Raw genomic sequence first — 26,856 nt, forward strand, 5'->3', positions numbered from 1 at the left:
CTGTATTTTCTACAAACGCGAACGACAATTGGGGATTCGACCGAGTGAGACATAGCGCTCGAGCGACTGTTTGCTTTGAAAATTACCAAGAGATTTTTGGTCGATCCGTGTGCTCTTTGTGCGCTGGTCAGCAGCAATCTCCGGTCCTCGACATCAATCGTCCCTATAGTAACCTCGGCTACGTTGGACTGGAGATCGATGCGATCGTCCACGAGTGAATATAGCTCGAGCGATATTTTGAAACGCAACTTGCCCGATGACCCGTGTTATTGTGAAAATCATAAATAAACATAAATAAAAATGCAGCTGATCGCGGCGGAGAACAAGCGCTATGAAAGCCAACAGTAGCGGGGCTACGATGCGTTGCATTGCATGGTATATAGTGTCGATTTCTCAAGCGATAACGAACGAAGCTCTCGCATTGTCTCAACTTATGGTGTTTCCTATACATCGTGTAACAAACTCTCTGATGAAGTAGAATTTCGGTCGTACACATACTTGGGTTATTATTACAAAGACGCGCTGAGCGTCGCATCAAAATCCCTCCCGTGGCAACGTAAAGCGCATATGTATACCTACTACTACGTATCGTAGCTCGCGCGCGCACCACAATGTGGCTACAAGTGCATATATCTATATACCGTGTAGCACCATTATCTAAGCACAATGTGCACACTGGCTTATATATAGTCTCGCGTAAAACACTGCCAACTGCAACGTCTCTCGCTCCTCTCGCTCCTGCAGGAATATGAGAGCTCGAACGACTTGTTGTGTATATGGTGACGTCGTAAAACACGCCGTATACCGTATATACTATATAGGCGAGCACACACTGCGGCAGTAAATGTAAAAGTTTATTTTTTTAATTTTTACTCGACCTTTTTTCGCCCCCCGTACTACTACTCTGTGGACAGTTTTTTATTATTACTCGGTTCTCTCCAAGCAAAAAAGCTAATTATTTACTTGGAAAAATAAAACCGAGAGCTTTTCGAAAGAAATTTTGCTTTTTTACAACGCACTGCGGCAGCGGACCTGGCCAATTTTGGGGTTGCCAAATGTCAATGTACACATTCGCGCGCCGTCGTTTATGGCGGCATAAAAATGATGTTATATTGAAAAGCCATACATACGCCGCGCGCGAGCATGTGTGTACGTTCGGTATATATATAAAAACGACCAATCGTGCACGGCTCAATACACAAAAGCTTTCCTTCGCAAGCACAGCAGCGGGAGAGGCGCGAAGCGAGCATTGAATGCAAAATCGGTAAATGGAGCAAAAACACAAAGTTGCGGAGGGCGAAAAATCAACAAAGGCTTCATAATGACAGCCCCATTGCTTCTGCGCATGGGAGAGAGAGAGACGGGGGAGCAAGAGAGAAAAAGAGCAAAATTTTTCTCGGCACACTCAAGCTTGCGAGTCGCATGATAAGCGCCGTCGTATACGAAGGCACCTCATCGACAGTATACACACTTCATTTTACGCGTACGGAATTCAATCGGACGCAAAGAAAAAGTGAGGGTGGTCGGGATGCTACTGCTGCTTTTGCTGCTCTCTGATGCTGCGCTCTACTACTACTGCTACTACTGCTGCTGCTACGATTGCTTTGTGTCATTTGAAATGCGAGCCAATATTGAATTCCTACAAAGCTAGAGTGAATTTTTCTTTTTTCGTGGCGAGCGCATGGAAAAGTCGCAGCGCGCGTGATGCTAAATTGCGTAGTACTTCGCCGGGCGACGTGTCGTATTTGCTTCTAAAATTTTATAATGCATATTTTTTGCCCCTTTTTAACGCACCGGCACGAGGCAGTGAAAGTAGCTGCTGCGACAGCAGCTAGAGGCAAAAATAAAACGATTTATCGCTTTTTGCCTACATATAAATGGCGTTGGGATGACCATTTTTGACTTCGTGCACTGCAGTATAGCTGCGAGCAGCCACAGTACATATTATATATATATTATGCTGGGCAGCGCAATTTTTCAAACTGACAGCTGGCAATTTTTGCTTATCGCTATTTTCTGCGTGGCGATGCGGTGACGTTCGTATATAGCTGCCCGCGCGCGCATATAGCCATAGCGTGTATATAGTGGCCAGGGCACGAGTCGCATACCCCTCAAAAAGTACATATACGCACACGGATGTGTATAATTTTTTTTTCTTTTAAAGCCAGGGAAAGAGAGAGAGATATGTTTTGCCGTAGCCGGGCGTTATTTATTGAAAATCGATGGATATGTATTTGTTCTAGTACACATTGGCCACGACCGTCGAGCGGCGCATGGAGAGCCATTCGGTATATCGGCTGCACGCACACGTGCACCCGGACACAGGTTGTGAGCGCGAGATTAGATGGGAAATATTGTTTGTAAAACGAGGAAAGATATTGATAACATAAATATTTGATTTGCATTGTGCACTAGCGGCGTATATGCGAAAAAAACGAAAAAAAAAATTAAATCGGCAAGCGTACAAGGTGCAGCGCCTGCATAAATGTACGATATTATTATTGTGCAAGACTGGCTGGTGGTAGCGTGAAAAATTATACGAGGCAATTCGAAATGCGCGCACGCAGTTTTCCGTTCGGCAGATGTCGCGCCGCAAAACGCATTATATATATAATATATTCCGTCGCATTTATCTCGCTCCAGGAGAGCTCGAAAAATCTGGATTCGAAAATGATTAGTCTGCCCTCGGAAAATTACAATTGATATATGATAATAAAATGCAAAAGGGCTGGAGTCAAAACGACAAATTGAAGTGCAAAAGAACGAAAAATGGTATTCTACGGTATCATATTATAAAAAGCATTGCAGTCATTTGAGGGAATTTCTATTAACTACTTTTCTCTGTCTGGCCGCTAAATATTTTTCAAACATTATATCGGAAAAAATATTAAGCTCTGCGTGGCTAGCACTACCATCAATACTGCGCCCACGCCCGTATACCACACCACTGCGCTTATGCCCATCAGTTCTTACTTTTTCAACTTCTAATTTCTCTGTCTCGGTGGTTTTTTCACGGAAAAAATAGGGTCATTCGAAGGATGATAAAAGACTCGAGGAAACTTTTCACGTATTAAATGTTGAGTACTGAAATTATGACCGACTTCCATACCCAACAGTTTTACATTAACACCTACTTACATACATAAGGTGTCAGTGAGAACGAAATTGGTTGAATTGACCGACACTAGCGATTAATATTCGTATTCATGGCAGGCACTAATGAATATGTAAATATGAAAGGCTGACCGCAGAAAAATACGCACGACTACAATGACATATATCAATGAAAATTTCGCCCAAGCACAAGTGGCAGGTGTCAAAGCCTTTAAAAAAAATCAGAATTATTGCAAGCTCGGTCGAGCTCGTAAACTTTTCATCTCGATCGACCTTTTACGTGAAAAATGTACGCAAAGATTTTCAAAGGTGTACTTTGAATTTTTAAACATCAAAACATATTCGCGCGTGAAAAAAGTCCATCTGAAAAAGCGTATTTTGGTGAATTTCGCTCTCAAACGCGAGTATACGCAAGGAACAAATTAGAAATATACTTTTCCATGTGCTTTGACACCACGAGCTTCAGAGCAGTGGCTCATTTTTTATCTGAGCACACATGTTTCTTGACGGCATATTTTAGCCGAGAGTGTGTAGAGCGAAAAAAAATTCTCTAGCAAGTAACATCAGACGCTACTCATATAGGTACACATAGAGCAGCAGCAGCAGCAGATGTATGTTTACTTTTTTTTCTGTCTGGAGGCCAGCGAAATGAAAATAAAAATACGGCTGACGTGCAAGCTCGCGCAAGCTTATGATTATGTACCTGTAATAGCGTACGATTGCGGGGGGCCTCGAAAGGTTTCGATTTTCCGGGCTACCGGCAAATTTGCTCTAATCGAATCTGCGCCCTCGAAATTCGTATAGCTACCTCTTCGCTATCTGCTCTTTTCCGTCCTATGTACCGAGCTCGTTCTCATCCCTTTTTCTGCTCTACACGCGCCATACAAAATGCATACATACATGCACGCTGGGGGCTGAAAAAAGCTCGATTTATATACACACACACACACACACACACACACACACACCCACTACGGCAGCTTGAGCATACCATCTTTCAGCCATAGATAAGCTTGCGCGCATCCATGAACTGAGGAGTTGGCGAAAAAAAAGGGCCGCAGGAGAAAAAACATCAGATTATATTCATATATAATATGTGTATTTATGTGTACGACAGAGCGACGAGCGGTATTCACGTCTAGCAGAAATGAGCTGCTGCTCTGTTTTGTTAAAGGCCACAGAAGGCTATGCTCGCGTGCGCGATTCAAAAAGTGCAGCTTTTTACGTACGTGTTGCCGCAGCAGCTGCTACTACTGCTGCGCACACGCGGAATAGGGAAAAACCGCGATGAATGCTTAATTGAATTGGCAAGTTTTAGAATGTCATATTCTGCGAGCTAACTATCCTCTCCGTTTGGAGGGTTGGCCGCGCGCTATGAATATATACGGCTTGCCGTGCACGGCCGAGAATTTTTCGCGCGAGAGAGCGAAATTCTCTTGGCACGCGTGTAGTTTATAATACATACTGCACTGGCTGCGCTGATTTCTTGAATCAGGGACGCGAGCGTTTTTGTTTCGCAAACGCTCCGTCTCTAATCTCTTCCTTTTTTCGTATTCACGAATTCGAGTATAAACTTTTCTCGGGGTGTAATTTCACTATCCCCGGATAAATTTTGCGAGCAATTTCGTCCGACCTGCGACCTTATATATACGTATACCTTCAATTTTAATAATGCAATAGCTCTCGACGCTGGAGAATCTCTCGCTTACGGACGCATTATTTATTTAAAAAAATAAACCCCCGGCAAAGCTAAATAAATAGTGCACGACTGCAAAATCTTACATAATGCTTTCGCCATCTCGGCTGAGCACTTGAGCCATCGTTTCGAGCTTCAAAATTATATATAACGTGTGCGCCCTGCATGTGCGCGACTCTATAAAACTTAATAAAAATTTAATGGCCACGATAAGTGACTCTTTTTCGAGCGAACGAAACAGCAACCTATAATAAAATAAGCCAAAGCTCGCGGCCTCATGAAAGCTGAATGCGGCGGCGAAAGAGCTCGAGTTCCCGCGAGCTAGATGGAAAAAAAAGGATGGAAAAAACCTTTTCTCTCACTGCACCGCACCCATTTTTTTCGTTTGTTGTGGCATCGAGCATTAGAGAAGAGAAAAAAAAAGAACACACTGAAAAGAAATCTACAACGTCGAGGCTGCAGTACAGACATGCGAACCGCGGCATAATATATATAAATAATGTAGCATTTTTTATTTATTTTGCGTAGCGCTCATGCACGTGTACCGTATTATATCTACACGTGAACTCTCGGTGCTATATCTCTTGCGCTCGTTCCTGGGCTTGCTTTGTATTTTAATAATCCTTTTGCATGAAAATTCTGGCTTCGTGTATAATATAATGTAACAGGCAGCTGAATGAGGAGAGCTGCATAGATGGCTGCGAGGAAAAAGAAATTGGATACGTATACAACGTAGCCGTCACAGATGACGACAACGACGCTGCAGAAAAGAAATCGTGAATTCCACGATGGAAGAGACCCAAAAGAAGACGGCGACAAAAATAAAGAAAAAAGAAACGGGAATTCCGGGGAAAAGCAAGTGGCGTACTTTGAGGATGCAGGGACTGTTATTTACTTCATATAAATATACGCGGGCGAGCGAGCGCGAGCGAGCAGCGCAGATGCCGAGAGGCATCTTAAGATATAGGAGCTTCGAGGCCGAGGTAAGAGGGGCAAAAAAAAATCTAACGAAGCCTTAATCATTTTTCAGCGAATTTTCGGTTTCTGCTACAAGCTGATTCGGCGAAATTTTTCCATTTCGTCGCTTCGCCAAGTTAGCTCGACGATGGCAAAGGTCGACGACGACGATGGAAAGAGAGGATCGCTCTCACTCGCAATCGTATAAAACGCTCTTTTGCTCTTCCGTCGCTCGTTCGCAGATATATACATGTATATATATCACGTGTGCGCTATATGCTGCTGCGGGCTAAAAAATAACGCTCTATCTCGTCGAGCTACGTGAAATCTCTGGAGTCGAGCGGCGCGCCGCGTGTTTCGAATTCGATCTTGCACGAGATTCACGTGACATTAATTCAACGGCCAATTGGACGAAAATATCTCGCTGCGCGACTATTAAATTTGCAAGCGCGCGCGCGATGGCAAAGGTTGAACATTTTCCGCGCTGCTTAAAGCGAAGCGATGTTTAATTCTCAGGCTGGCAAATTTTTTTTTTTGTACGTACGTCAATCAGGATAAATTCGGCGAACGCCACTCGAGATCTTTAAAAAGGCCAAATATTAGCGTACGCATACACGCACATGCATGCATACTCGTCGTGTGTGTGCTGGACATGATCATGTATGTTAATTTTATGCAAATGCGGGTATATCTATTCACAAGAGAAATACATCGGACGTTGATTGCTCGTTTAGTGCAGTTGTCCTGGTAAGATGTACAATATATTATATTTCCCGAGCATCAACGGCAGCAGCGAAAAGCACCGAATGGATGAAAAAATCTTGCATCGCTATAAATCCGCATAAAATAGATAGATAAGCGAGAATGTTTTAATAACGCCAGCACGTATATAATACGGTCGCATGGCAAATCTTTCGGAGCGCGTATAAATATGTAAAAGCGCGTGCAACATCAACGACACAACGCGCCGCGCCCGTCTTAATGGAAATTTTTCTCGTTTCGTGGCTCGCGTATTATACACACATCTGACAGTCTAGCGCGTGTATAGCAAAAGGCAATATTTACCCTGTACAATATATGCGCTAGATTTTTTACTGCGTTAGCGTGGTATAAACTAAGATGCGGTGAAACGGAGAACATGATGTGCTTGCGGCGCGTTGTTCGTTTGCGCGATCCTTACGTTTCGTTAATGTTTCGCGTCGTAAAATCAGCATTCAGGGTATTATAATGCGCGTACGTGTTTTTTTCGTCATGAATAAAATATCGCGCCTTAATGATAGGCGGGCATTAGCGAAACAATGCACACGTCGGTGATTAATAAAAGGCCCGGCGGCTACCTTGCGCGCGCGCAAGGCAAATTTTTCAACCTACGTACGTACGGCAACGCGAGCATATAGACCGATATAATTTACGCGCACGTAGGGCCAGAACAATAAATGGCTCAGCTGCTATTATTATACGTGATATTTCTCAGGCCAGGCACGAGAATGTGTGTTTGCACTGCGGAGAGAGAGAAGCATATTGTTCGCAAGCGCATAAGAAAGAAAGCCTCGCGCGCTTCTGTGCGACGTGCGGTGGCTTCTTGCTATACAACTGAACATACACATGTATATCGTGTATGCTGTGCGACGACCTTCGCGCGTCACTCGCATATACATGTAAACGCGTGTTCCGAATTCGCGTCACGTTGAGGGGGTTACAAGGAGCAGCAGCGGCAACGGCAACGGCGACAGTAGCACCGCCATGTGTCCGCCGTGTATATTGGATCTTTCACAATGCCGCAAGCTCAAGCTCGAGGGCAGCGTACGGATCGAGGCATTTACCAGCTTTTACGAGCTTGTGGACTTTGGTGTGCACTTTCGATTTCTTCGGGCGCTTTGTTTTTCGCTCGCCGATGCACACTTAGTCCCGCAGCGTCTATTTTTTGTCCTTTTTTTATTATTTACCAACAGCCGCACCTCGTGCTTCTTTAAACAGACTCAGACAAATTCGTCAAGCTTTTCGTCGAGACGCATTATTTTCTAGAAAAAAAAAAAAAAAAAAAAAAACAATAACAACGACAANAAAAAAAAAAAAAAAATACGCACTCGACTCGCTCCCCTATGGCTTTTCTACTTCCCCGTTGGTATATACGTATACACGGCTCTCTCTCTCTCTCTCTCTCTCTCTCTCTCTGACATTTATACGTTGCGCGTACGACGCGGTAGAGAGGGAGGGAGAAGAAAAGAGAGATTTGGCGTCTGGCAGGGAGCTTTTTGCACACCTGGCCAACAGATAGGTCAAACAAACGCTGACACGCAGGGGGAGGGAAAAAAGCTGCGCGCGTGATAAATAAACGAAAGAATACGAGCGGTGTGTATATACGCGCGTGCGAGGAGCCCCGCCTTGTATACGCAATAGAAATAAGCATTGCTCGCTCACGTAGTATACGCAACGAGCGCGCAGATATACGGCGACGGAAAATCTATCTGTACACAACGTTTCTCTCTCTCTCTCTACCTCCCTTTCTCTCGTTTGCTGCTGTTGCTGTGTGTGTGTGTGTATGCACAGAAGGGCTGTGCCACGTGCAGCGAGCTTGCAGGTTCTGTTTACCGGCGCCTGGATCCATGTGTCTGTCTGTATGTGTGTGTGTATACACTCACCGAGGAGACGATTTATAGCTCGAGAGTGCAGAATGGAGATTCATTGAAAATGTTCGCTTGTGTACATATGGTTATACACACACATATACACACCCGTAAGCAATAGCTTGAATAGATTTCAATGAAAGCTCCCGACCCATTGTTGACTTGGAGTGGTAATAACCCTGTCTCTCTCCCTCTTGGCCCTCTCGGCCATACATATATATGCGAGGGCACGCAATTCATATGTATAAATGGGATTATCATTGCTCTGCACCGTCCCTGCAGCAGCACAGTGTCGGCGGCCCACTCGCAGCCCTTTTCTCTTTTTTTGCGCTCGATATCGTAATATAAACGGACGTTTGGACCCGATTCTCTTTCGCTGCTGCTGCGCTACACTGCGGTCTTCGTCGCACCCCGCGGCGACTATGCACGCGAACGGCCGGTTTTTCAAATTCAAGCTAGCTTTAAATTCATGTATAAATCGTGTTGACTGTTCACTCGATATTTCTGTTACCTGCGCGAGCGTGCGTACGCGCCAACATTATCGCGCGATTGCGTATACCGATATATGACTTTGTAAAATCCGGTAAAATGACCAACGAGCTGGATAACAAATCAATGCGATAGCCGTATAACGAATCGTTGCGTTAAATGCGTACGCGCGTGGCACGCGGGGGGATTATTTACATTAAAAATTGAGCTCGGCGCTAATACCGATGCACCGATGTTTTAAAGTAATTTAAAATATGGAAAAAAGCTCGTAATTTTTGTTTGTATCGTTTTGCCGGAGGCGAGGAAAATATCATAACTGTCAACACTCGGGAACGATGAGTGCACTCGAAAAATATAATATTGTTCGTGCTCTTGGTTGATTTATAACAGCTTTTCGCATATTACGCCACTTTGGATCAAAAACGTTTAAGGCAAATGAGAGAGCATAAAGTAAAGCCACGTCCTTCAAGCGCTCCGCAATCTATACAATCCGCATTTATGCACGTAAACGCGAGTTTGAAATTTATCAAAGAAAACCCGACGCGCGTGGCAAACGTGAATAACCCGTGTGTACCGGTGATTGCAAAAGCTGAAAATGGAATATTCATCCGCAAATGGTTTCTAGAAATAAAAGCTCTCGAGAATCGAGTTCTTGGATAAAAAAGCTTGCGCCGTCATAACCTCGTTGCGAGACGATCATGGGATCGTTAAAAGAAAAAAGAAGAAGAAGAATTTCAATGAACGACGATTTATTTTTCATCCGCGAATACTCGTCATGCATGTAGGATCGGAGATAGGCACTTGTTTATACAAGGACGCGCAGTAGCAGCAGACCACACGGGAAATTATAAAAATAAATACGCACCAAGAGCGGAGGTCGAAGCTGGGATGAGGACGAGAACGAGTAGGAGCTTTGCGACTAGAGTCGTCGTCGTCGTCGTCCATGGTGAAAGCGGCGGCAGTGCTGGGTGCCCTGCGCTCGGCACTCGGCGTCGTCGCATCTTCAGCGCATCAAGTGGCCTTTCTCCAGCCTTCTTCACCCCGGCCTTTTCTCCTGGCGCTCCGTTCGTATAGACTTTGCTTTTTCGCGTGCAGCAGCAGTAGTTGCCAAGCTGTAAAAGAAAACCATTATTCACTTAATTACTAGTGTAGCGCAAGCTTCGAGCTCGTTTCTATAGCTGCTATATAGATATATTATATATACGTATAGACAGGTAGGCAAGCGCAGCCCGAGTTTTTTCACATAGCTCTCTCTCTCTCTTATCTCGTCCGAGTCTATATACGCTCGCGCGTTCGTTCCCTCTCTGTACACGTACAGAGCCGGCTGTATACGTTCTTCAAAAAAATTCTTTCGCTTTCTCTTTTTTAGGGTGCAGCATACCTAGGAGGGTAGCAGCAGCAGCAGCAGCAGCAGCTGAAAGAAAAGGAAGAAAAAATTCTCGGCCTCCCCCCGATCCAACGCGAAAGAAAATCTTTTAACAAGCGCCTTTGCGCGAGGCGATGCTCGCCTTCGACTCATCTAGCTTGGCAATTTCCCGAAAAGAGGAGGATAGATATACTGACCTCGAGCTTCTCTTTCTCGCTCGGCAAGTGTGTATAATATAGATCTAGACTTTACTCTTCGATTAAAAGAGAGCTGCCTGCGCGCGCGAGCCGAAACCCATAGTGAAGGCGCGCGCAGTAGTATAACAGCAGTCAAAGGCTCCACTCACTCAGCCACTCTTCGCTCGGAATAAAAAAGAAGGAAGAGAGCCGGATGAAGAAGCAGCGAAGAAGAAGAGGAGCGCCGACTTTTTTCTCCGCTACCTGCTGCAGTGTGTACCTTACGACTAAAATATTAAAAGCAGCAGTTGCCCGGAATCCGAAACGCTACTAGTCTGGAGAATCCCATAGACGTGAAAAAAGAAAAAACGAGAAAAAAAGTTTAGCGCGGCAGCCTAATTCCATTATCCTACCGCGAGCTTCGCAGCAATGCTGCCTTATTATACATTAGACCGCCGCAAGCCGCGAAAAAGGCGTTTTCATTCGCGGTACCCGCCGCCGCCGCTACAACTACCACATTTCTCCCTCTCTCTCTCTCTCTCTCTCTCTCTCTCTCTCTGGAGAGGCAGAGAGGGAAAGACGAAGATTTATGTAAGGAGATGAATAACAATGGTAATACGTATATAGAGGCCAGGCTGCACGCACGACTGAGTGAGGGAGTGAGAGAGAGAAAGAAAGACCGAGAGAGCAAGAGGTGGTGGCGGAAGCCATGATGGTGAATATTCTAATGCAGTCCCTAAGGTTACTGCAGCACTAGCTTATTCATGAGCGTTGACTTCGGAAACTGTGTCTTTCGTCTTATGCTACCTTTTTTCTCTCCCTCTTTCCCTCTTAGCAACAGCGTCGAGGCAATAGTAGTAGTAGTAGTAGTAGTAGTAGTAGTAGTCGCAGCAGCTACGTCAGCCGATAAGGATAAGAGCTTGAGCTTTGCTTTGTCTTTTTATCCTTACGTACTCGCTCGCGTGCAGCTAGCGCATCTCCTTGGCTATCCTACCTCTTTTTGCCGTTTAGAGAGCCAGCTGACGTTTTACTCTGTGCTGCTGCTGCTACTGCCGCAAGTCAACGTCGAGCCATTCTTTATTCCGACGAGCTTTTTCTCTTCCCTTCTAGCTCTCTCTCTCTCTCTCTCGAGCTCACTGTATACGCGTGCATAAATTTTCAAGTAAAAAAGACTCAGACGCGTGCCACCTTGCCAAAGAGTGATTTTGCTGCTGCAGCTCGTCGCATGGAGCACTTTACTCGTTGCTGGCCTCGGCCAACCTGCTACTGCTGTATAGCTTATTAAATTATTCATTGGCGTCCCCGTGTGCGCTAGTGTGTGTGTGTGTGTGTGGGTATGCGAGCGACGAAAGCGAGAGAGTTTCGAAAAAATGCATGCATACGTCGTCGGGTGCGCTTTCACAAAGCGAGCGAGTGCCATAGCTACGAGAGAGAAAAAGAGCCAGTTCCACACACGCACACACTCGCAGCAGGATCTAAACTCGAACTTTTCGAGCGGTACATAATGTCGTATGCATATACAATGTATGCAATATACATACACTATATACAATATAATACGCGCCGGATGACGTTTATTTTTCATTAGAGCCGGGATTTCCCCTATATACTATTGTCGCTCGCTCTCCCTCTCTCGCGCGTATTATTATTATTATATATATCTCTTTCTCTCTCTCTCTCTCTCTCTCTCTCTCTCTCTCTCTCTCTCGAAAAATGCACGTACATACAATGTATATATCTCCGTGCACACCCGTGCACGCAAATAACAAAAAAAAGTCATGAATTTTTGCGCACTGTAATATCGACTTGCGAGAGCGCGCAACGCATTTCCGAGCATCGCGTAGTTTCGCAGTTTTACGCTTTACGAGCGTATAATACACGTTATGTGCATTTGCGTTAATTTGGAGCTCCCACGGAGGAAATGATGTTGTCGGATGAGAGAGTCACGCTTTTGTGCGCATTCATTGACCGTTTTTTTCCCCCGAGCTTCTTTCTATTATCGCTGTCGTGTACATTCGTATTATATATCTACGTGGATATGGCGCGCGTTCGATTCAAAATTCGCTGACCTGAATTATTTTTTGAATCCAGTTACACGCCAAGTCGTGCGATGCGTCGCCCGCTCCACCCTTCGCGCGTGCTGGATTTTATTTAGCGTGTACGCGAGAGAGATGGCTTTTTAATATCGATGAGTGATTTATATCTGATTTAAGCTTGTTAGCCGGGGCTGAAAAGCTTCTATTGTTCGTCGGGCATAGCTTGATCTACACGATGTCTTCATTATTCATGGATTTATAATGTATTTGGAGAGGTACATTCATTGTCAAAAAATCGCGTAAAGATGATAGAAATTAATGATTGAAAGTTGTGAAAAATACAACTCGATAAAGATGCTCGCTTGAGATAAAATTTTATTTTCAATCGACGCTTTTATGAGTTGATAGTTTAAATGCAAGCGGTTATATTTCATTTATATGATAAGACAATATCGATACTCGCCACCAATATACGTGAATTGAAACGCGATAATTGGAATGATATTTTTTTTCATCGGATTAAATCGCAGACCGGTATATAATATTAAAGTACGTTTCAGCATGCAACTCGTTCTTATCTCGATAAGGTGTTTTAAATCAATTGAAAATGTTCCGCAGGCGGGGGCGCGACTGCAGTTCCAACAAGTTTCAAAGCGTTAATCAATTTATAGGAAGAAAATTCCGCAGACTTATCGACTTTTCCGAATGATAATACTCGGCGACAAGCTCGAATGGGATTAAAATTAAATTCTAATCCGGCGATCAGAGGGCCCCGGCTGTGTGTGTTGATAACATGTAAGTGCGCGTAATGCAACGAGTGTCGAGCTTTCGAGCTTTCGAGTAGTAATACATCGTGCAGTCAGTCAAACTCGACGAGAGAGTCGGCGTCGATCCAGTGTTACACATACAGTGAGCTGGTACTGTGGCAGGAGTCGCAGTGAAATTAGCAGCAGTGCGGAGTCGACGCACATCGGATGTAACATCCATCTCGATGTCTAACTCTACATAATTCGGAGCCAGAGGTCCAAACGGAATACACATAGGGGTGCACGCGCGAACTCGAGTGCTATTATCTCTGCCGCTCGGTCCGAAATAAATCCTTTTCCTCCTTCTCTCTCTCTCTCTCTCTCTCTCTCTCTCTCACGGTTGGTCTTATCGGGCTGCAGGGCCGCCACCGCTAGTCCCTACGTGGGGCCAAAACGGATTCAAAGTTTGTCTACTACTTCTCGGGGCTTGGATGATACAGACGTGAGTCGCAGTCGTCGTCGTTGTCGTAGCTGCAGTGGCCCAGCCCGTCGTATCATATGAATAATTCAATTATTACTTGCTACTCCGATGCACGAGGCTGAATCTCGCTCGTTGCTAAACTATATTATATACGTATGTACGTATTCGCGACCTCGTCCGCGTAATGGATGATCCTTGACATCGTCCCCCATGGTAATCTGGGCGCGTGTTCGACGTACACACGCGCACACAAATGCACATATTTGCACACACACGTGTGCGCCAGTCCAAATGGAAATCCCACAACGAGCGCGCTGCAGCACGCGATGCTTTTGTCACTGTCTGCGTACACATTCACGTACACACACACACACACACGCGAGCAAATCGCGAGTTTTTGCCAGCTCTCGGGTGTAGCGTGCGCATCCGTGTTGGTATATAGACGCGGTGCATGTAGGGAGCAGCAATGCATGGGTGCGCGAACGAGGAACATCGACATTTTCATTCAATCAGTCACGGCTGGACGCGCTGTTTTTGTTGCACACTGGCCAGCTCGACCGTCGGCCTCCCTCGGCATAGAACTATACCTAGTACTGACAGTGGCTCTCGCGGACGTGTGACACCAGCGGCGATACATGATCGGAAGTGCGCAGCTTCGTGCCAGCCCCCCATGTCGATCCCTCTCGCCAGCCAAAGTTCCTCTGCACATTCAAGTTTCCAAATGCTACAATCTCTCTCTCTCTCTCTCAATCCCTATATATCTATCTCTTCGTATGTGTAGATTGACTATACTCTCGCGCATGTGTGTGTGTATAAAGCCATTGTAGCTCGCTTGGCCATGGCATCTCTCGTGTCGACGGAATAGAGCAAGAGATAGATAGAGAGAGAGGAAGAGTAAAAGGCGCGCAGCAACTCTTTCGCTCGCTATTACGAACCACGTCGGCGCGCGGGTTATGTGTGCCCTGTACACACACATACACTGACGTAGCAGCAGCCAAATGCGTGTCGGAACCGTCCGACCAACTTTTAATGGACTGCGCGACTCGGGCTCCATGTAAAGTGAGCTCGTTCGCAGATTCTTTCGTTTGTGATTTGGCCTTCCGATGAATCGCGTCTCTGTGTGTGCTATATGGCAGCATCGATATGTACGCCCGGAGCGCAATTCGACGTTGTGCACTCGTTCGCCTCACTCTCCTCGCTTCGCAACGTTTAAACAAAAAAAAAACAAAAAAGCAAGCAACAAACCAATACCGAATTTACGAATTTTTTCCGACTAACGAATTCGCGCAGGCATTGTCGAACTATGCTCCAGAGGGAGCAAAATCAGGGGGTAAAAATACAACGCGCCGACAAAAAATAGGAAAGACTCGCTGAAAAATACCATTTGAAACTTTTGTTTCGATCTCTCGACGGCAAAGAGACTCGGCCGACAAAAATAAATAAAAGAATCGTCCTTGTCGGCGTGGCTTGCGCTCTTTATGAACGCTATACTATGTGCTTGCAGCAGCAGCACGCTGTACTTTGCAAAGAAACTATTTCGATATTTAAAGAACTTGGGTGTAGCAGTAGGAGCGCGGATATATGTGTATTCGACATGGAGCAGGATAGAAACGACAAACGCTCTCGAATTCGCTTCCCCCATTACTTTATAGTTTGTATGTATGAACGATACATGCTGTATGCACGCTCTTTTGCGCGCGTGTTTGTCCGTGAAAAAAGCTCGATCTCTACCGCTGAAGAACGATTCTCGCGCGTACTCCCAGTGTTCTCGTTAGGCTTTTTTCATTCTTTCCCTCAAGAGGGAATCGACATTGTTATGTGTACTTTGTTTCCACTTTTTTTTTCTTCCTTTTATTTTATTTTATTTTTGTATTTTTTTTTTATTCCGAGCGTGGCTGTTTGTGAAATAGCGCAGCTATTTTTCCGGGAAATAGTAGAGTTACATCGGCTGCGCGCTGCCGTTTCGGGCTGTATATAGAGCGGCTTAATTGTCTCTTTGCATAACGTCAGGATTATCCAGCGCTGTCTGTTGGTTTCATAACGAGCAGTTTTACGTACAAAAACCAGTTGACGTATCGTGAGTGTATTATCGATGAACGAATTGAAGCCTTTTTTAAACTCATTGCATATTACAGCAGTATTAATTCATCGAAAAAGAGGACAAAAGGCTTTTGATGTAAAGTCGGTATTGAACGAATTGAAATTGATGAAAAAGCTCGCAATCGCTTAAGCTGAGGGTATTACTCGACAAAGAATGTCAATTTAAAAGCTGTCGTTGGTATACACGAACGGCTACTTTGGTCGAATGTTTATATGCGTCTCAAAGCCCCGAAAACTCGGCGCACATATTGATAAGACCAGAAACATGGTGTATATGCTGCATAAACTTTAAATTAGAAAAGCCACAAAAATTTTCCACTTCCAGCTTGGGCTATATACGAAGTAAACCTAAATTATGTTGCAAAGCTTCTGTTAAACGTGTACAAGTACGTGTGTATATGTGTGTGTGTGCTGGTATAAACCCTCGCGCACACCTACGTCGACTTCCACTTAATCAAACAATAAATTACCACGAGCGAGCGGAACACTTTTAATTAACCGCAGCCAAAACTCATGAGCTATCGCGTCTCGGCGTTGCTACTGCTGTTGCCGTAGCTCCCCCAGGTATATACACGATATATACTCAATTTGAGGGGCTGCGAGAGCCCGGCACAGCCTGATACAAGTCGAATACAGCAGCAGCCTCGTTGGTATAGCTTAGCAGTCATCAAGCGGCACGGCGAAGTAGGATCGGATGGCGCGCTCCACGAGACGGAGGAAGGAAAAAAGAGGACAAAAAATTCCTGAGAGAGTATCGAAACGCGCCAATGCATACCGAGTAGCTGCTAGTAGAAATTGGACAGGGCTTCGCCACCGCCGCCGCCGCCGCCGCCTTCGTTGTCATCGATACACAGCAGCTATACCGGAAGATCGTTCGCGCCTGAAAATTATACGGTAGCAGCGGCAACGCGAGTTGCTGCAATTCTCACGGGGATCTGAGCGCGCCTTGCCTGACGCGATTACCAGCGTGTAATTACCGCAGCAGTCAGCAGGACTTGCACCTATAGCTATACACCTATACATTGAGCAGCAGCAGCAGCAGCAGCAGCTCGACGCTGTACGCCTCGTAAATTATTCATTCCGTGCGCGGGGGAGGCGTAACAGCAGCAGCAGCAGCAGCAGCAGCAGCAGCAGCAGCAGCAGCAGCAGCAGTAGCAGTGGCGGTGGCGGCAGAGAGAAGCTTCTACCGCTGCTATCCGATAGCCATCGGCCGAAAAGCTCGTCTGGCTGCGAGCCCCCGCGAATAATTATTCCCCTCTAGCGTATCCGATGTTGCTTCTGCTGCTGCTGCTGCGACAAGACGCCACTACGTCCTGTACGTGCCATATAGCGCGAGGCCAATTTCGTGATAACGCGTCGCAATCGCTGTGACAACCGGTGCGTCGAGCTTGCAAATGATACTTGCTGCAGTTTGACGCCCTTGTGTACTGCAGCAGCAGCAGCAGCGGTACAGCCACCATGGGCTATATGCAGCCTTTGATGGGAATAACACGAGTGAGAGAGAGAGAGAGACAGACAGAAAGTTGCTGGCCATCGTTGTGTCAGTACGTCGCGCCCTCGACAGAGAACGAGAGAAATACACAAAGAGCTTGCGATGCGGTATTTGAGAAATTTCGATGATGCTCTCTTATTCTGCCGGCGCTGCTGTGTATTTACACGGTGGTTAACTCACGCGAGGGCTCGATATATATCTAGCCTTGCCCATTGCGGCCACCTCGTGCTCATGGTTAACCGGAGAGTTAAAGGTCTGTAATGGCTCGCGCGTAGCTTAATCTTCTTCGAGCTTTTTTCGAGCTTGCGGCTTTTTGCTATGTAAATCGCGGTTCATCAGAACTCCTCGGCTGTTGTACCGCGATCGAAAACAAAGACTCGCTTTGCGCGCGCGATCTAATTATAATCAATTCGGTTCGGTCCGAGATTACGGCCTATTCTGTCGTGTTTATTAATTTAATGAACTCGCATAATATTATGTTTCGGGATGTGGAATATATATATCGACGAACAATCGCGAATTAATTGAGATTTCATGCATACTCATCGTTGATTGTAAATCAAATGCGTCCGTTTCTGTATCTGCATTTAACGCCTCGCTTCACTCCGCCACTATTATTGTACTTATTAATATTTCGAGTACGAGAAACCGAACATTAGCTGAAAATAGTTGTGCATCGGGCGATTTGCTTATTCGCCAAGCGGAATAATTATCCGCGCTTTTCGCAACGAATTGACTTTCGTTAAAACAAAACGTTCGTTTTCCAAAGAGGACCCGATTCCAGGATAATTAATCGCCAAACAACGAATCGACAAAATTAAAATTCAATGAAGTTTTTTACAAAAGCGAAACCGAGTATTAAAATAGAATATGCATGTTTAAAACGGCATCGAGGGGCGGGAGTAAAAGGGTCAAGTCATCTCTATACAGCAAGTTTGTACGAGTGGATCAGCTGGTGCGCCGACTGCACTTGCTTCGATTGCATTTGAAATAGATGAGCCGAACGGGCAGAAATGCAGAGGGCTTTCGGTTGACTTTCCGATGGAAATTTTGTTCCGCTGATCGATAATTTGGTTTCCCTTGCACGTTGCGCGCGGCGCGCGTATAACACACAACCGTCAGTGGCAGCGCGGCAGAACGACATTATTAAAACAGTATACCGACGGAAACGCGATGGAAATTCGCGGACGAATGACATGGCAATAGACAGCACGAGCAAACACATCTATTTCGCCAAACAAGCTACCGTCTAAATTTTCAATTTAGCCCTCGAATAAAAAGTGACATCGCTCGAGTGAGTAATATCGTTTGATTCATAGGCAACATTTTTCAAGCGCTTTTTACAGCGTACATTTGCTGCGTGCGGATCGATGTAGTCCACAGGACGCTCAATGATGCCAAAAAAGTGATGAAAAAAAGTTTTTACTTACTTATTATTATTATAAGGCAATTCGTTTTTGTTTTGTAATTTCCGAGTACGCAAACTAATTTCTTACGTGAAATTAAAATTCACGAGCGGTTTTGTCCTTACCACTATGTAAACGACTCTTTTAATTTACATTTTTATTGCATTTCGTGGTTCGTTAATATTTTTTTATTTCGGTACATTAGGATCGCTGCGGTTTTTTTCAGAAGAAATTAAACTTGAGACCCAGAGAGAATGTAAATTGTGTGATTTTGTACAGTAGTTTGAAAATGTCTCTGAATGTTCAATTGCTTTTCCACAGAAGAAAAATGTATTTTTTTGAAGCGAACGAGAAAAAAAACAGTTGAGAACTGCTAACGCGCACGTAAGTCAGAAAAATTATTGCCGGTAAATCTAGAGTACTTAGAAATTATTGACATAATAACTGAGTAGAGAGTCGCGCGAGCTTTCCTCTCATTTTTCTTCCACGTCTTTAAAAATAAGTTTTACGATAAGACGTGTGCCGCTCGGTGCCGGCGGAGTGCGCGCGACAAAAAAGAAAAAGTCTAGAGAAGGAAAAAAAATATTTTTTTCTAAAATTTACTATAAATATCGAGTGCTCAGCTCAAGCGAATCTACGCTGTGAAAAAAGACACCAACCGAAAGAGAGAGAAGATACTTTCGAATAGACATATCTACTCTTAGTCCCCTCCATCGTCGGGCGAAATCCAATAGCATCGATTGCCTTGGCTTGTGCAGCAAAAGCGCATCGTTTCTATGTATAAAAGCCCATTTTCCGAAAAGCCGACGTCACTTTCTCCCGCATATGCAGTGCATCATTCACCCACACACACACATACAAGTAGATGTATACGTGTGTAGGTGCGCTCATGTGCATAAAGAGTGTGAAATGAAAAAAGAAACCTCGCGCCGCACACTGGCCCGAAGAAGTGCTTTGGCATATGCTATCGGACGAATCTCTCGCGATATCTCGAGCAAAAAATAAAAATGAGCTTGAGCTCTCAAGAAGTATTTTACGCCATTGCGATGAAAAAACTACATCGGATAAGGAGGTACGTCGTCGATTTTCCTCGCACTCGCTCGAATTTCACTTTAAATTATACGCGCGAGTCCTGTGTCTTGTAAAGGGCCGATACTTTTTTTTCGACCATGGCCATTAATGGTGGTACGAGCTGATGGAGGAGCTTTATAACCTATCTCCTCGAAAACTAAACCTAGCCATCGAAGAAACGTTGGCGGCCGTTCAGCGTACAGTAGCGGTCGAATGATGGATAACAAACGGGGCAACCACGAATTGATGTTATACCTATTCGAGAAGCGGTAGGTACATAACGGCGAGAAAAAGCCATTAAAACCATTCGTTTTATATTCCGTTTTTGGTTTCAAAGCCATGGGGCTCTCGCGCAGCCAAGCCTGCAATAATCGAAAATAAATACAATGTGATCCACCACCAGTTGCACGTGCGCAGAGGCAGGCTCTACCGCACTATACGCTACACATACGCATGCGATCGTGTGTGCCGAAGCGCGCATTCATATGGGTCACAGAGCACCTGTGGCCAGCCAGGGGGTCAACAAATGAGCTTCAACTTCGACAACAGAGACAGAGAGAGAGCGGCTCCTGTTACAATCACCGAGAGGAAGTCGTCATTAAAATAACTCTACATAGGTGGATTCGCCGAGCGAGTGACGTCATTTCTGTTGGCGTTGCTCTACAATTTATATAGAGACGAAACGATAACGCACTAGCGTGTATTTGCTTTGTAAATATACCGCGAGTCTTTCCTGCCTTTCTACATATTCCTTCGGCACATTTTCCGCGAGAGGCATGTCGATGCAGGCGCGATTTATGGACTCTACGCTTAGCGCTAAAACATATATCTATATACGCCTAATTCTCCGTGAAATCGAATGTTCGAAAAAAAAATTTTCTGCTGATATGGAAAACTTGTTTTTTTTTATGTCATACATTTCTCTAAATGTTATTAAAATTATTGAGACTATCTGGCACCCTTTTCTAAAGGCCTAAAGCTGGCGTTTTTCCCGAAATTCACCCTTATAGCTAATATTTAAAAAATGCCTAATTCAGCATAAAATGATTTTAGGAAAAAAGTGAAAAAACGCTTTCTACTGTATATCATCCAAACTTTCGAAAACAATGTTCCATAGCGATCTGCGCACTTTTCTTGCTTGCCATTGCATAAAAACAGGTATAAGTTGAAATCTAATTGAATTCATTGAAAAGCATGTTGTCACCTCTTTGTAAACTGAAGAAAGCAGAATAATGGTTGCACCTTGTGCAGGACGATGTGCGTTTGTTTCGTGATTGAATTTCACTTCATCGTAGGATCTCGACAGGCAGTGCTCCATCGTTACACCAGAGGCCGTCGCTAAGGAGCTTTAAACTACTATTAAACTACTGTTTTATCAAACATGGTTATTCTTTAGGATAAAGTTAGAGCCAAATGATACTTGGCCAGATGCTGACCATGATTTGGATTTCGGTTCGGTGGACTCTTGCGAAGTTAAAAACTTGAAAACGTTCGCGTTCGATAAATCATCGGTGGGTTCAATGATTTGAATCTTGCAGTATTTTTTCACTATCAAAAAATATAATACAATTTTAATTTTAGGAATTTCACATGAATAAGGACATTGCGTTACCCAAAAATTTAGATGAAAAAATATTCATAGATTATGAGGGCAAAGATGTTAAACTTGAACTGAAGTCTTTGCCGACAAGCATTTGCAAACTTGAGTATCGAAATTTCGAACCTACTGTGAAAATAGAAAACGAAATTGAGACCAGTTACTTGAATGAAAAAAGTCTCATGATATCGATAAAAAAAAATTTCGATTTTCATAATGATTGTCCATTTCGAATAAATCCTCAAGTGAAAATTGATAAATATAAAAAAGTTAAAATATTTAGAAAAACTACTCAAACCAAATCATCTTATAAAAACAAAATGTGTCAAAAAACCAACGAAGGAAAGGCAAGTTTAAATACACACATCAACTCGACACATAAAAGCATTGGATCATGTCAATGTGATATATGTCACAAATCATTTGCGCATAAAGGTAACATCAAATCTCACATAATAACAGTACATAATCAAAGCAAACCCTTTGAGTGTGATATCTGTCGCAAATCATTTGCATATCAGAATATACTCAAAAATCACTTAATGACAGTACATAATCAAAGCAAACTCTTAGAATGTGAAATTTGTTATAAATCATTCAAGCATAGAAATAACCTTAAAAGACATGTAAACGCAGTACTTAATCGTTACAAACCCTACACGTGTGATATTTGTCACAGTTCATTTGGACAAAAGAATAATCTCAAAACTCACATAATTGTAGTACATGTTGGCAGTAAACCTTTCGAATGTGAAATTTGTCAAAAATCATTTCTATACAAGGGTGATCTCATTAAACACATAGATATAGTACATAATCATAGCAAACCCTTCGAATGTGATATTTATCACATATCAATTGGACAAAAGAGTAGACTTAATAGATACGTAAACACAGTACATGATCGTAGCATACCCTTTGAATATGATATTTGTCACAAATCATTTGGATACAAGGCTGACCTCAAAAGACACTTACATTCAGTACATGATCGAAGCAAACCCTTTGAATGTGATAGTTGTCACATATCATTTGGACAAAAGAGTAGCCTTAATAGACACGTAAATACAGTACATGTTCGTAGCAAACCCTTCGAATGTGACAATTGTCAAAGGTCATATAAACGCAAGCAAGCCCTCAAAGAGCACATAAATACAGTACATAATCGTAGCAAAGCTTTGATCGAGTGTAATATTTGTCAAAAATAATTTGTACCATAAAGATATCTCCAACGTCACGTGCGCGCAATACATGATCGCGAAAAACCTTTTGATTGCAAAATTTGTCGCAAATCATTTGGACAAATTATTAATCTTAGCACTCATATAATTGCAGTACATAATCGTCGTAAATGCAGTAAATGATCGTAGCAAACCCTTCGAGTGTAAGCTTTTTTCAGAGACATTCGAATGAAGACTTCTACGCCAACACGACTACGCTATTTAATTTCGTAAATCTCTCATTTGAAGCCCTTATATCGTTTATCCTTCAATTTTGTGAAAAAGAATTAAATATTTAAAATTGTTATTCATTTTTTTATAACTGTCATAAATAAAATCAATCATATTAAGAAAATTTTGTCGTCAACATATTCTTCTGACTATCACTATATTGTAAACCGATCCTATCAACATTCCAATTGTTAGTCAAACCTTTACCAAAGTACGTATACTCTTTATTGGTATCCGAATAGAAAATCCTAGAAAATGCGAGCTCATTTTCGACAGTGTCGCTTTATGCAATTTTTAAAAAATTTGATGTCCAATTTGTATTATAATCTCTATTCTAGATTTGTATTTTGCATGTAATTTTAATTGTCTCAAACAAATTGACATCTATAGGTTCGGGGACTTCAGTCCAAGCCAATATTACACGTAAATATTGAAAAATAAAATCTACAAACAGCGATGTGTATTTATCACACTTTGACGCTTGCTCTATAATAGCAGTGCCGGAAGCAACGCGCGAGGCAACGATCGCGACTCATTTTTCCATATAACACATAAATAGGTATATACAGCTTCACAGACGCACGCACACTGCGTCTTTGAGTGATTACGTTATGGGCGTACGTATTGCGAGCGTGATATAAAGAATTTTTTATTGACTCTCAGCGGGGGAGGTGTTCAAGCTGTAAGAAGCCATAAATCATGCGATTTTCTCAACTTAATAGATACTTTTTTTGGATTATCCTCGCTTCGGAGGAACTTTTCGCTCGCTATATGTGCGCGAATCATACGGAAGCTTGAATTTTTTATTAAGAAGCACCGGGTAACAATGGGTTATCGACGCGCAGTATAGAAACACAATATAATGTAGCAGCGATCGATTTTTTTGCCGCGCTAAACCTAAATTTGCTACCCTATACGCGGTATTATAATAAATTGAAGAGCTGCGACTGTTAGTCCATAATCCCGCTTTTGTTCCTTCTTGCGGAGGGAAAAGTGATGATTATATATATATATATAGGCGAAGCCGAGCGATATAATAATAGCTCGTGGAACTCTTATAAAAGAGAAGAATTTTTTTGTCATCACAGAGAGTCTTGTGCGACGACGACGTCGACGACAAGACGACTCGCGTCGTGGGGTGGGGTAGGCGCACATATATATACTGTGTGAGTGGAGGGAGATCGATTTTTCTCTCGTTAATATCCGTGTATTATACGCGATTTTTCACCCTCGCCGTGTGACGTGTAACGATAATACTTTTCTCACTCACAGCGCGAATATAATGCTTTATATGTATGGATGCTGCCATGCGAATATTCTATTGTTATAATCGCGCGGATATCAGCGATTTTACAAATTCTTGCGCTATAAATTTTCATGCCCTGCTTTGTCGAGCCCCCCGTGTAGGAGATAATTTTTGTAATTCCGCACAGCCCGCGCGCCCGGAGAATCAACTCGTTGGCGCGTGATAATTTTTTTATTTTTAAATAGATTTAATTGCGTTGTAACGAGAAAAAAGTTGAATTCAATTTTTCGTGCCCTGATTCTCCGGTAAAAAAATCCCCGAGCTATAACGCTTCAACTCCACGAAACTTTCTTAAAAGTTTTCCATCGACGGGAGAGAGGCAGAATCTCATACTCGAGTGCAATCTAGGGATATATGCATGCAGGGTAGCTGTCGGCTCTCTAGATTGGCCTCGGCTGCGGCTGAAAATTCACACGAGCTCGAAGCTTTCAAAGACAGCACGCGTTTTCCATTTTTATTATCGTGCAGGTGTGCAGCGTCGTGTAAGTAGTATATATAAAGCGTCAAAGTTCAAAAAAGAAAATGTTTTGCCTTTTGACTCGGAAGCCTATAACCGCGCGCACACGTCGACGTCTCGGAAAAGGCAGCTCTGCGCGTCCTGCGCGCAATCAGGTATATGCAGGCCGTTTTTGAAAATTAGTTTACCCTATAGAGAGGTCGTTGATGCAGCAACGCGCGACGAGCTAGTTCGCTATAATCACGGCCCTGGCTCGCACATTGCGGTATAATCAACAAAGTCTGCCAGCAGCTGCATTGCAATATAATAATGATCATTTTCGCACTGAGAGAGAGAGAGAGAGACATGCACGTGGACGAGCAGAATTCAAAATAATCGATGCTTATCATCATAATCATAATCGTAATCATCATCGCGGATGTACTGTAGGTGGTTTAAGCCGTCGCTCGACATACGCACAGGCCTTTAGGGCAATGTACGTGATAATTGCGTCCTATGCCCTGCGCATACGTAGCTAACCCTCTCTTACTTGCACAATATATAACCGACGTGAAAGCGTAATTTTGATAACAAAGCCCTCGCATGCACGTAGTCGTGGAAGCTCACGGCAGCAACTGATAAAGAGAGAGAGAGAGAGAGAGAGAGAAAGATATTCGAATGCACTGGGAAAATTGCATAACGTGAACTCGCAAGAGTACGCGTTATCGAGAAAAAAAGGACGATTCCTCGCTGCTGCTTCCTTTTATTTTGCTACAAAAAAAAGCTCTCGGTTCTCGTAACGATCGATTCGATGCGCGCACGCAGAAGCCATACATTATCATGGTTTAATATTCATGAGAATCAGCCACGCTCTCGAGAGCTTGTTGACAATAACGGAGCAGCACGAAGAAATCGAAAAGGTCAAATATCGGCAGAATTTTTAGACGCACAAGTATATATCACGGATAATATAAGCAGTCGTTGTGTGTGCAATGCACACCGAGGCTACTGCGTATACGCCCCAGCGTCATCCAGCCGATTGGTAAATACGATTAAAATGCTAATTGATCATGCAGTTATGTGGCGCAACTATACAACATTTTCCCTATGTACAGAGGGGCCTCAAGGTTATTGGCTGAGCGCACGGCTCGATGCACAAATTCGAGTCCCGCACCATCGGCTATGTGGCCAAAGGGGGATATACACACGTATGTGTTATTACGTATACGCGTATGTACGATGTATACACAGGTGCGTATACGCCACTGGCTGTAGTCGTAAAGGCTCTCGAACGTTTGCCCGTAATATCGTATACTAATTCGATTGCCGCGTCTATATATTGTATTCGTGCGACGCTCGAGATGTAGCGTGTGCAGAGTGCAGTGCATGGCCGATGGCGAATTTTAGCGACAATAGACGCGTGAATCTTCTTCCGTAGCTCCTCGAAAAGCTGTCGCTGCACAGTTGAGAATTTCGCATTCGACGCTGCAACGATATACGAATCGCTACCGGAACCGGAGAGAAATATCTACATATATTTACAGACTTTCTTGATGTCTGCCTGTTTGCCGGAGCGAAACACTCGAGGGAAATGGAGATTCTGTTTTGTTTATTCGCTCGATAGCTTTACACATATACACTCGCACGTAGGAGAGAGGGTACAAGGGCGCATATACACACGATTGATTGATTTCAAAGTAGAATTTTCTTTCTCGCTCCGCTCCGCAGTACATGTGCGCGCAGTTCTCTGTCCTCTATGTCCTCTTTCTCTCTCTCCTTTCTATCCCTCTTTTCTCGTTGCAGTCGGCCGCTTGGGAATTGTGCTTCGCTCGCGCCCCACTCGAATAGCTTAACGCCTATATCATCGCACACGCTCGGGCGTTCGTCGCAAACAGGAACAAAGAACGAGCTTGCGAGCTTGCGAGCGAAATTACAGGATTCGACAATTTTTCCATTTCTAGCCAGCTTGCAGCGAGCACGTACCTATACTGCGTGCAGTACAGCCCTGGTATAGCTGCTAGAGGGAGAGAGAGAGAGATCAGAGCCACTCGGCTCGGATTTCCGCAGCAACTGGAGCGCGCGCGCGCGCACTGCTTTCATTAGCATTTTTCGCCTACAGCCAAGTAGTGTAACGAAAGAGGAGCTTTTATAAATTAGCGGATGATCAGATTAGTGTAAGTGCCAGGCAGTGTAGTGCTCCAGTGGCGCGCGCGCGCAAGCAGCCTACGATCCTACGGGGGCGAATTTGCATAATAGCTTATTCATACGTCGAAACGCAGCCAGGCTAACTGTATAAAGCAATTATTCTC

General features: G+C 43.9%; 1 protein-coding gene across 1 annotated transcript in view; it reads right to left on the reverse strand.

Moving 5' to 3' along the window:
- LOC106652217 overlaps positions 1-26,856 on the reverse strand; it is a 75,414-nt gene that overhangs the window by 36,555 nt on the left and 12,003 nt on the right. Inside the window, exon 2 of the mRNA XM_014371038.2 lies at positions 9,749-9,995. Within this exon, the coding sequence (XP_014226524.1) occupies positions 9,749-9,884 (136 nt within the window). The 5' untranslated portion in view covers positions 9,885-9,995. The remainder of the gene's footprint in view (positions 1-9,748; positions 9,996-26,856) is intronic.

This window comes from Trichogramma pretiosum, unplaced genomic scaffold, assembly GCF_000599845.2.
Source record: "Trichogramma pretiosum strain Unisexual culture from Peru unplaced genomic scaffold, Tpre_2.0 scaffold31, whole genome shotgun sequence".
Lineage (NCBI taxonomy): Eukaryota > Metazoa > Arthropoda > Insecta > Hymenoptera > Trichogrammatidae > Trichogramma > Trichogramma pretiosum.